We start from the raw sequence: 13,156 nt of genomic DNA, 5'->3' as shown, positions 1-13,156 counted from the left end.
AAACCAAACGGTATGAATTAAAAGGTCCCATAACATAGTGGTGATTAATATTGACTAGAAATAGATAGCTGATAGGTCAAGGACCTGCCAAGTCCTGGGGAAATTCCACCCCTCCCCTACCAACAAGTAAAATGTTCCATGCCCTTCCTTGATTTCCAAACTATTCTCTGTTCGCCGACCCATGTGCTCTCGCACGCACATTCACATCCCTACTGGACTCGCCCTTTCAGTCATCGACTGTGTTTCTGATGCGATGGTCAGGTTGTTAGTTATTGCTGCCCATGTAAGCTATTTCCATAATCGTACTTACAACAAATATTAATTGTACTTTGCTTAGTTTAGTACTGACTATTACAATGGTTTTTTTATAAATCTAGTTTAATCAAGTCATTTACAAACGTAATTATATTTTCGGAAATAAAATAATATTTTTTGAAAACGTGAATTTTTTGTATTTTATATATTTAAATACATTAGGTAACCCTAATTCAAAGTAAAAACATTTATAGTCCTAACTGACGTATACAATCAAATTGTTTTACTGTTACTTGTATTTTTTTTTAATCTTTTTAGGGCTTTGGGGGATTTATCCCACTTATCCCACCTTAGTAATGCCATTTAGAACAATATTTCCAGTATAAAACAATTTGTGGACGAAAGCTAGCTTCAATAAAATTGCGTAACGCCAGCCATCGTACTACGCTAAGCAAATCATGTATACATTTTGAATAATGAACGTAATAAAATATTCATGTAAACCACAAGGACGGGTTGTAAATCAACTGAAGTTTAGACGATTGCCTTAGTACAATAGATTACATTTGGAAAAGGGTGGCGTTAGGACGGGCGCGTAGGTCCTGGTACAGAGAAAGTGACAGAAGATATCTCCCTCTCGTTTGTAGACGAGTTTTTAGGACGGCGCGTCTCGTTGGTCGTTTCCACTCGGGTAGGTCAAGGACCCGGCCACCTGCAGAGTCCTGGGGAAATTCCATCACTACCCCTCCCTTACTAGCAAACGTGAAGTGCTCTACACCCTTTCCTCAACTGCCCAATAACTGTACCTTCAAAAATCCTATGTGTATTTACAAATCCGTTCACTTCGGCAAAATTTGTTTTCAAGTGTATAAGGACTGTTAAATCATAAATGGGTTTGTTTTAACAAACTTGATTGTGTTAGAAATCTCGTTCGGTAATCTCGGACTATTATCAAATTCAACCCTGATTTTTTTTCAACGTGATATCATTTGTAAACATAATTCAATTTACAATGCACGTTTCGGTAACTATCAATTAATTAAATTAAATATTTATTATTAAGGGGCAGGTTCGTCCGTATACTGCCTACGTTTAATTTAATAATAATAGGTTTAATACTCAAACGCTGGACGTACACGGCCTACGTTTAATTAGACAATACTCAAACTCTGGACGTATATCGCCTACGTTTAATTAGGCAATACTCAAACCGCTCGGGCGTACATCTGGCCTTAACGTTTTAATTAGACAATACTCAAACTCTGGACTATATCGCCTAACGTTTAAATAGTGCAATACTCAAACGGCTCGAATACACAATCGCTTACGTTTTAATTAGGCAATACTCCATCGACGTATATCGCCTACGTTTTAATTAGGCAATACTCAAACGCTGGACGAACATCGCCTACGTTTAATTAGGCAATACTCAAACTCTGGACGTATACCGCCTACGTTTAATTAGGCAATACTCAAACGCTCGGCGTACATCGCTTACGTTTAATTAGACAATACTCAAACTCTGGACGTATATCGCCTACGTTTAATTAGGCAATACTCAAACTCTGGACGTATATCGCCTACGTTTAATTAGGCAATACTCAAACGCTCGGCGTACATCGCTTACGTTTAATTAGACAATAATCAAATGCTGATTTGATGCAAGTGTCATAAATACATATATCTCATGATGTTTAAAAATTAAACAATGAAAAGAGAACAAACAAGAAACATATGAAGCGCTAAGCAAGGGAACACCGATTTTAAAATCTCTATTTGCGATTATTATAATACAGGCATGAAATGTGATACTAAAGGAATATAATTAATATTGACCATTCTTCAGCACACAGAGGAGTTTTGGGTGATACCACTCTTACAACAGTATATTAATAACTCACCTTTTTTGCGTTGAAGCCAAGAGATCTGAATTTATCGAGAAATTCACTTCTTGTTTTCGTACTGTTGTTTGTAACAAAAAACACTTTTTTACCCATTCTTTTAAACTCGTTAATTACTTCCGGGGAACCTTGTAGGAGTTCGTCCTCAACCCAGAGTACACCTAGAACAAACAAAACATATAAATTTTATGGAGCTCATCCGAATTATAAGGAAGCAGAAAATATAAAGGACCAATAACCCAAGGACGTAGTCAACGAGGGTGCCCGGACCCCCTCCCAAATTTTCAATTTTTTCAATTACTTTTTTTTAGTAAAAGTTTATTATTATTTAAATAATTCAGTATTACTGGCATATACAGCTTAAAGATCGTCCTCAACAAATGGTCAAGAACGTTTTAAGGAACAAAATGGGTTCTTGCCCTCTATCTACCTCTATCTATCTATCTATCTATCTATCTTGGAAAATATCAGTTACATGGACCCCCCCCCCCAATTTTTTTCCTGGCTACATTTTTGCAATAACCGTTTAAAGATTGTTGCAATTAAAAGTTTTAAAATTTTTTGTTCTCTCAAGCAAACAATTAGACCTATTTTGTTAAAAAAAAGTGACTACTATGAAAAGTAGCAAAATACGATTTAAGTTATTTGTTTAGTTCAAAATAGAATACCACTTTCCAATGGGTAGCTTACAGATTTCACATGGCCTTGAATGATAATCTTCCTATATCGCAATGTCTACTAGCCTATTACCCTACCGATTTAGCTTCAACAGCAATATAATGCAATATATGGAAATTGAAATTTCTTGGATGTTAAGAAGGGAAAGGGATCTTAATGTGTTTCGTCCATAAGGTAATCTTTATTCTCATTAAAAAATTCGCATTAATTACTTATTTAAATTTTAGTCTTGTAGAGTAACTTTAAAAAACATTACAGTTGTTGACATTGCCTGATCTCTACATTTGAAAACATCTCGGTATTGTACGTCTAGTTGTGATTAGTGGTCGAAATACACCTTCGTATGAGAATAGAGACAGGGTTTACCTGTAATTTATTACCGAACATATGACGGTGGTATATGCACACTTGCCGTCATATCATGCATTTCATCAAGTTGCCAGGCTGGATAAAAATGCCACAAAGCCCAAAACCGCTTTTTAGCGTCACAAGCATTTTACAATGTAAACTAGTATTTGGCATTAAATTTGGAAACGAGCCTATCTGGAAATTGACTAGAAGTGGTTGAGGTTGGAAAATTGGCGAAAGAATGAATGATTGACGTGTGCTAAATTGTATGTTTGACTGCTATTTTGATGTGCTGCGATAAAAAAATTAGTCGCTTTTTATAAATATATTGACTATTCATATTTACATGCCATATTTTTAGCACTAATGCATTGAAAACCTCTAATGTAAATCTCGAATCAATAATCGTAATGCCAGTAGAAAACTGAGTTGTAACCAGGATATTACGACGAATTTGACCTGTTCACCTTTCTTTTGCTCATACAAACAACCCAATATTTTTCTATTTCAAAAACCGACTCGAAATTCAGAATTAGCATTTAAAACATGGTAACACTGGATTAATACAAATTCAATAGGTAGTTAACATAGTATTATTTATTTTATTCTTCTTGGCAAAATTGGAAAATTTGGTTATGTAAATCAATATATAACAAGTATAATTTATAATAATAGTTAACTTGGGTATATTTGAACACTTCTTATAAAAAAAACACATAAAAGCACATAAAAACGATTTTCTCAACAGAAGTGGCATTATATTAGTTCTAAACACAAATACATTTTTGAATATCCATACAAAAACCTTAACATTTTTATAGTAGGAATTCTTTTTGGATTTATCTTTCAACAAAAGATATTTGGATCGTATTTTTCCTTCTTAAATATTGGAGATTATTATAAGTTTTGTTTAAAAAAAGATCGTTAAATGCACTCGATAGCAATATTCCTAATTTAATAAATTTCATGATCGTATTTTGGATTAAATATTTTATTGCATTTTATAACAGCAAAAACTGAGGGAGAGGGCGATGTAGGGAGTGGAGAGGGGTGAGAGAGAATTTGTTTTAAACAGATATATCACACATATTCCAACACTCATTTCGCTTCGGATGCTTTCTCGAAATGTTTCCAAATTTAAGTGTTCGAGGTGTACTATAACATATTTTTTTTCCAAAAGTTCCGTTAATTAAATATCTTGGATTTATTCTAGTTGTTACATCACTCCAGTAAGTTATGAAGAATTTAAATTAATTTGTTAATGCAAATGAAATAGCGTACACATTTTGAATTATCAAACACTCTTTTTTTATATTTGAAGATTTATAATTCCCGAACCATGTTGTTATGTCCAGTCTAGCTTACAGCAGAAGTGACGTATGTGTATGAAATCACGATAAGGTAGAAAAGGTAAACAGAAATTACATAATCATTATTTCTCATCAGTTGCAGTTCTAAATAGATAAACATCATTATAAGTTATTTCATAGACAAACAACAGCACTAACAGAATTTTCAAAGGTTATCGCCCTTTTCTTAGCCTTAGGTAAGGCCCATTCATTATACCTGCACGTTTTATACAAACATTATGTTAATTATAAACATTCTTATTGCGAAAACTGTTGATGGTTATCAAGGATGTGTTCGGTGTTTTCAAAGTAGCTGAGCTGGTGGAGAGATACAATTTAGCTATTTTTTCATTTAGTAATTTGATGTTGCCAATGCAATTAAAAGTAGCTAATACCATGCAGGGAGGTATATTATCCTTAGATCAAGGATATTATTTAAGGAGATGTCGTTCACCAGTATCTTTATTAAACGCTGCATTGAGTTAATGATTTTTTTAAATTCAGATAGTGTGAACAAAGAAAAAGAAATATGTCGCAAAAAATAAGATGCATCAATTCCATACAACTTCTGTTGTTACATCACACAAAAGTGTTATTAGAACGTAGACTAACATAATTTAACTCGCGAATATTATATCTGAAACCGAAGAAATGACTGAATTTTGCATTAGATAGCTACATCAAAGGTTGGAAATTGTTATGCACGTTAACGCCTAATCAACATATTTGCTATAATATTATAACTTACCATCACAGTCTGTCAATACAGTGTCGAAAGAATTCAGGAAGTTCTCATATTCATCTGATGATAAACTTGATAAAGCTTTTAACGCCATTTTTTGCTTGTGAAGACGCTTTTTCTGAAACACAATGACATGTCTATTAGACTTAATTATGTATCTTTAGATGTATTACTTAAGATTTTAATGTAAACAGTATGATACGATCGATCCGCCATCACGAGGCATTATTTTAAAACTAGGAATGGCATTGAACAATCTGGGATCAATGCTAGCTTGATAACGTCTTCTCTGAGCGATAAAGGTGAGCCGTCTGCGGATTGGCTGGTTTTGGTTTTTCATTATAACCTGCACTTCATGATAAATATTGACATAATTGATATTTGCCGACATTGTAATTTTAGTGTTGCTGTGAATGTATGGATGAATAACTTTTTTTGTTTTAAAGGCGAAATACTAGTCTTAAGTGTTATTGTGGTCATAAAGATTGTATTGAAAAAGAACAACTTTCCCGCCAAAGGCACTGAGCCACCAAATCGCTGTCGCCCTACAACGTTCTTTGTGTTTATACATAACCTATAAACGCACGCCCATAATACGATATAAATAAGGTATAAATAACCCACACCACGTTACAGGCTTCGCTGAGGTTGTAGGCAAAATTTCAAATTTAGATTTGAGCTATTTGATTCTCGATGTCCTGGGATAGATAGACATTCATACAAAAAAGAGGTTGACACGAAAATTACGCATCATGGAAGCCATTCTTGTACAATTTAAGTTCCATGCATTTAAGTCTACATATGAAATCTTTCTCGATATTATTCTTGTCACATAATAAATCCAGATATTTGTTCATTAAATTTGGTTTCATATCAATGTTTAAATAATAAATGTTTACACACAGTTACTACAAAATTAAGTTTTTACATGTTGGGATAGTTTGGCTAGATGTACGAATATGTCACATGTTTCAATCTCTTGGGGTGGTTGGGTTTTTGCACAAACTGATTTATTCTGATATTTTATCGTTGCCATCATGGTTACCCATAAGACCAAATGTGAAAATGTTCGCTGACGCTCAACCAAATCCGATGGAGTGACATGCACCATCATCGAACTTAGTGTTCCTCATATATAAATAAGGCTTCGTGCACAATGTTCGAGATATCGTGTGGACAGACAGACAGAAATTAAATTTTCCCGCCTCACGAGTGATAGGCTTCGCTAACGCTCAGCTAATTATGAAATATATTTTTAGGGCGATACAAGACAGAGATCTTGTTTTAAGTAATTAATTTAGCTGTATTACAAAACATGTGAATATCTTAGCTTTTTATCCTATTATTTATTAATTTTATGAGAAGGGTTTTGTAATACTGTGATTTAAAAAAAATTAAATTTTGGACTTCATTAGACGTACTTTTTTGACCTTCAAGTAAAAAGTACCTTTTTAACGTTCGCCAGTATGCATGAGTGCGAACGCACGTGTTTATATAGCATGGGCAATACCAAACAAACGAACCCATTTTGACCAAATAAATTCAGGTAAATGCAGGATACTTATTTTATCTAAAAGGCATGAGATTTCGCAAATACACCACTAAAATTTACTTATACGTGTAGCATGTTAGATCCGTACAAAATAAAAAATGCTTTTCACAAATTACGTATAACTAGTTTAATCATTTAAATTCTGAGAGAAAGGTAAACTGGACACAAGATTTATGCATTTAAAATTTTCATTTATATTTGATTTAAAAAATCCTAAACAAATAATTTATATTTAAACAGTTTTTAAAATATATGTAAGGATGTTACAAATCACTATTTTTACTGATAAAGTCGTGTTTAGATTGTGGGACGAGTTTTAATGTTCTTTGGCAATTTTGAGAAATGTATAGCCTACCGTTTAATGGTTAAAAATGACACGAAACATCTGCATGAAAATATTTCGAGTAAATATTCTGTTTTGATTTTGTGTAAAATGTGTGAACATTTTAACGCTACTCCAACAACGCATACCGCCTAGCAACTGTAACTAATTAGTTTTTTCGATGAACTGAAAGCTTTATGGCAATGTGGTAACGGTGAGGTATAATGTTTTGGACGTAGTTGCCATACAATAATTATTAAGATGTTTACTTTGAGAAACTACGAAAATGATGCCGTACAACAGTTAAAAGATTACATCTATATTATTTACTAGCCGTTTCTTGAGGTCTATGTTTCAACATTGTTGTCACTACATTTAGCAACTTATTTTTAAAGTTTTTTACAATCTTATTATTGTAAACGTACAGTTATTAACCTTTAAATATTTCAACCAAGACTGCAATAACGAAAATTTTTCCAAATTAAATTTGTAATCTTTTATAGTTTCTGAAATAAAAAATAAAATCGAAAAGACACATACATACAGACAAACGTTAAACTAAGCATTTCTGATCCCCATGTTTTCTGATATTACATTTTTGTTAGCCTTAACCTGATGTAAAAGCCCCCAAAATATTGCCTAGGTTAGTTCGTAAACACTGTACAAATCTAGATTTTGAATGTAGTAACCTCCTCCCATAACCTCAACCGTGGTCGACCGTGGGAGGTTATATTTCTAATCGTTTAGACTCAATTCGAACATGTACCCTTAGAAACACAATTTTTGTATATATTCATGTACCTACAAGTATATATACGTAAATCAAATGTAAAAATAGTAGAACTCTTTCGAAACATTATACACTAACCATACAGGTTTAATGAAGAACTAAATTTGAATTTATATTTTGTAATTAAGGAACTATTTTGAAAATTATAACGAACACAGAATTTCAACAGAAATCGGGACACGAGCAATGTGATTCAACAAAATCAAATATTTCAGTTCGTTTTGGACACAAATTTTAAATCATAGTTGTATAGTGTTTAAATGCAATAAAACACGACTAAGTTGTTCACAACAAAATCATGTTCTTAGTTTGTGAAAACGCGTGTTGGACACAAGTTTTCACTAATAGTTTGTATGGTGTATTGGACGCAATTTGTGAAACAAGTGTTAAGCATACATTTTAATTCATAGTTGAATGGTGTTTTATGCAATCAGAATCAAACACGAGTAAGTTGATACAACAAAATCATGTTCCTAGTTTGTAAAATACGCGTTGGACGCAAATTTTAATTCATAGTTGAATGGTGTTTTATGCAATCAGAATCAGACACGAGTAAGTTGATACAAACAAAATCATGTTCCTAGTTTGTAAAATACGCGTTGGACGCAAATTTTAATTCATAGTTGAATGGTGTTTTATGCTATCAGAATCAGACACGAGTAAGTTGATACAACAAAATCATGTTCCTAGTTTGTAAAATACGCGTTGGACGCAAATTTTAATTCATAGTTGAATGGTGTTTTATGCAATCAGAATCAGACACGAGTAAGTTGATACAACAAAATCATGTTCCTAGTTTGTAAAATACGCGTTGGACGCAAATTTTAATTCATAGTTGAATGGTGTTTTATGCAATCAGAATCAGACACGAGTAAGTTGATACAACAAAATCATGTTTCCTAGTTTGTAAAATACGCGTTGGACGCAAATTTTAATTCATAGTTGAATGGTGTTTTATGCAATCAGAATCAAACACGAGTAAGTTGATACAACAAAATCATGTTCCTAGTTTGTAAAATACGCGCTGGACGCAAATTTTAATTCATAGTTGAATGGTGTTTTATGCAATCAGAATCAGACACGAGTACGTTTGATACAACAAAATCATGTTCCTAGTTTGTAAAATACGCGTTGGACGCAAATTTTAATTCATAGTTGAATGGTGTTTTATGCAATCAGAATCAGACACGAGTAAGTTGATACAACAAAATCATGTTCCTAGTTTGTAAAATACGCGTTGGGACGCAAATTTTAATTCATAGTTGAATGGTGTTTTATGCTATCAGAATCAGACACGAGTAAGTTTATACAACAAAATCATGTTCCTAGTTTTGTAAAATACGCGTTGGAACGCAAATTTTAATTCATAGTTGAATGGTGTTTTATGCAATCAGAATCAGACACGAGTAAGTTGATACACACAATAATCATGGTTCCTAGTTTGTAAAATACGCGTTGGACGCAAATTTTAATTCATAAGTTGAATGGTGTTTTATGCAATCAGAAATCAGACACGAGTAAGTTTGATACAACAAAAAATCATGTTCATAGTTTGTAAAATACGCGTTGGGACGCAAAAATTTTAATTCATAGTTGAATGGTGTTTTTATGCAATCAGAATCAGACACGAGTAAGTTGATACAACAAAATCATGTTCCTAGTTTGTAAAATACGCGTTGGACGCAAATTTTAATTCATAGTTGAATGGTGTTTTATGCTATCAGAATCAGACACGAGTAAGTTGAATACAACAAAATCATGTTCCTAGTTTGTAAAATACGCGTTGGACGCAAATTTTAATTCATAGTTGAAATGGTGTTTTATGCAATCAGAATCAGACACGAGTAAGTTGATACAACAAAATCATGTTCCTAGTTTGTAAAATACGCGTTGGACGCAAATTTTAATTCATAGTTGAATGGTGTTTTATGCAATCAGAATCAGACACGAGTAAGTTGATACAACAAAATCATGTTCCTAATTTGTAAAATACGCGTTGGACGCAAATTTTAATTCACAGTTGAATGGTGTTTTATGCAATCAGAATCAGACACGAGTAAGTTGATACAACAAAATCATGTTCCTAGTTTGTAAAATACGCGTTGGTCGCAAATTTTAATTCATAGTTGTATGGTGTTTTATGCAATCAGAATCAGACACGAGTAAGTTGATACAACAAAATCATGTTCCTAGTTTGTAAAATACGCGTTGGACGCAAATTTTAATTCATAGTTGAATGGTGTTTTATGCAATCAGAATCAGACACGAGTAAGTTGATACAACAAAATCATGTTCCTAATTGTAAAATACGCGTTGGACGCAAATTTTAATTCATAGTTGTTATGGTGTTTTATGCAATCAGAATCAGACACGAGTAAGTTGATACAACAAAATCATGTTCCTAATTTGTAAAATACGCGTTGGTCGCAAATTTTAATTCATAGTTGTATGGTGTCTAAATGCAATAAGAAAATAACACGAGTAAACATATTCAACAAAAATATATATTTCAGCTTGTGAAACACGCGTTGGAAACAAATTTAATGGTGTTTAAATGCAATCAGAATCAGACACGAGTTAGTTGATTCAACAAAATCGTGTTTTTAGTGTGTGATGATTCATAGTTGTATGTATGGTGATTAAATTCAGCTGTTCAAGGAACCACGGAGGTTGGGTCAGTTTGTTTTGTATATGGTAAATATTGAAAATCGTTCCACGTGTGCCGAATTTTGGAGATATTAGTCTATTGTTTAGGTAACATACAGTTATATATATATATATATATATATATATATATATATATATATATATATATATATATATATATATATATATGCAATATACGATCATAAACACATATTTCACGAGATGCACTTAAATTATGCATTATTATGTTATTAACTCCACGTTATAGGGTTATCTATATTTATTAATGTAATGAAAGTAACTAAAACCCTTTTTAAATCTTTTTATTTGACGTACACGTGTAACCTCTCACCAATGTACACTAATAATGGTTAAAAACCGAAACACGTGTATGTCAAATAAAAAGATTTAAAAAGGGTTTTAGTTACTTTCATTACATTAATCTGCATTATTAATTCACTTGATGCTTATCAATAATAATATTCTAGCAAAATAAGTATATTTGGATGTGCGGCTTGCATGCAAAATTAACCTTTTAAACTGCATTCTCCCACTGTATATTTGGAAAGTAAACATACGACATTAGGTTATGTATTCTCAACACTTGCTGATATCTATCTTCAAAACCGGTCATTCTCTGTAACGTAAATTCATTCCACAAAAAACTGTTTAAACTGAATAGCATATTGTAAACACATAGTAAAAAACAAATTAATACAACAGAGAGCTAATGTTGAAATTAAATGTCTAAAATGTATGTCACGTACTCTCGCTTTATTATTCCCTCGGTAGCACACCGGAAACGGAAGGTCGTTGTTATCAACACAAACAGCAAGGCGCCAATTTAAAATTCGTCAACACAAAATATATTATCTTTACAAAAATTCTTCAATATTGCTTCAAATTTATTGTTTTCGTAACAACATTGACATTAATTTTCGTTCGGTATCAATGGCTATAAATCATAACCTTAAAATTAGTCGTAAACGACTAGGACTGAGTATTTTTCAATATGTAAAATAAAATTAATAATGACTATTATTAATAAATAGTTGGACACCCAACTATGTTCTTACTATGCAAACCAAACTTAAATAATACCGTAATGAAGGTTCATAATAATTAGATACATTAAAATTAATCATATATACTCTTAGCCAAAAACAAAAACATAATATTTTGACTAAAACGCAAAAATACGAAAAAGCTAGAAACGAAAAAGTAAAACACCTTGGAACTGGAGTTTATTGTGCTAATCAAGCAAAAGACAACACAACCTATGGTAACTGAAAGTATTATACATCAATATCATCTCAGAATAGATTACCTGATAACTTTAAACCGTCGATAGATTAGGACTGTCCGAATACTCCACAGGTTGAGTAGGTCAATAGATAACTGACTGGACTGCGACTAGTTTTGTACGATTGTCTCTGTGGATATAGAGAAGCCGGAGATAGCCGAACGTTCCCGAACGATTACGAAGATCGGAAAAAATCGCCCGCGGCAGTATTTTGTTTACATTTTGACTTCTTCTCAAATATTTGTTGTAGCTTTACCGATGTTCTGAAAATTTCCACTCCAGCTATGTGGAAAAATCCAGCTGCCCAGGTTTATTCCACAAGAATAGCACGGAGTAAAAATATCAACAGTAATAGTTTCTTACAATCAAGTAAACGTTTTAGTTTGTAAGTACTGTATGCAATGTGGAATAATTTTATAGACGGTAACTAGAGTAATCAGGTGAATGTTTTAGTTTGTAAGATTAGTTTTTTTCGTGTGGTTTAAGAACTAATGCAATAGTAAGTTTTTATTATTATATTTAAGCTAAAACGCATGCGATTATTTAGTAGCTACATAGTTGAGTATATCAGATTGTTATTGATAAAAGTAGTGCAGTGAAACGCAAATAATAAAAAAAACCGACCTTGATTAAACCTTTCGTAAAAACTACCGAAACCACAAAAAGATGTAAATGCTTGAAGTTTAATACTTGTCCAAACCTCTAAGTTGCTCTCAATTTTGCATAAGTCTGTTATGTGGTGGTTAACCCTTTGGATGCTAACGCCTAAGGCTGCCGCCCGACCGTCTCCACTAGCAGCGCCTGGACCAACTGTACTAGTCAAAATTGCCAACCCTGTTTCGATGTTTTTGCAACCTATTAAGCTTTGCTCTGTATTATCCTTAGTTTTTATCTTAATTGAATGTTTTTGATTATTTTGTAGCAGATTATATGCGCTATCGAATAGTGTTTATATGTTTAGCATTTCGTATAGAACACATTTGATAAGGACGTGATTATACCTAACCAAAACATTTTTTTACACAAAAATGCACTTCAGAACAAAATACTTGAACGAAAAATATGTTTATTTATCGGTAATATTTTTATTTTATACATATATTACATTTAAGACTCCTCATAGAAACATCAGAAATTAAATTTGAAAAATCATTACAATATTAAACTATGTTTAGTCATTGTTGAAAAAAATGTAATATAACTAGAATTGCTTTTCTAGCAGAATATAAGTTTGTAAATACTTACATAGTATTCAAATGAGAGCATTTTC

At 32.4% G+C, this 13,156-nt stretch overlaps 1 protein-coding gene across 1 annotated transcript; it reads right to left on the bottom strand.

The window, feature by feature from the left end:
• Positions 1–201: 201 nt before the first annotated feature.
• Positions 202–12,010, bottom strand: LOC124363401 (4-nitrophenylphosphatase-like). Its single transcript, XM_046818651.1, has 4 exons — positions 11,911–12,010; positions 5,280–5,391; positions 2,157–2,317; positions 202–288 (listed from the first exon to the last, which is right to left on the bottom strand). Exons 2-4 carry the CDS (start codon positions 5,365–5,367, stop codon positions 202–204), a joined length of 336 nt encoding a protein of 111 aa, XP_046674607.1. The 5' UTR covers positions 5,368–5,391; positions 11,911–12,010.
• Positions 12,011–13,156: the final 1,146 nt, after the last annotated feature.

This window comes from Homalodisca vitripennis, chromosome 5 (genome assembly GCF_021130785.1).
Source record: "Homalodisca vitripennis isolate AUS2020 chromosome 5, UT_GWSS_2.1, whole genome shotgun sequence".
Lineage (NCBI taxonomy): Eukaryota > Metazoa > Arthropoda > Insecta > Hemiptera > Cicadellidae > Homalodisca > Homalodisca vitripennis.
This window is presented reverse-complemented; position numbering and strand designations above follow the sequence as displayed.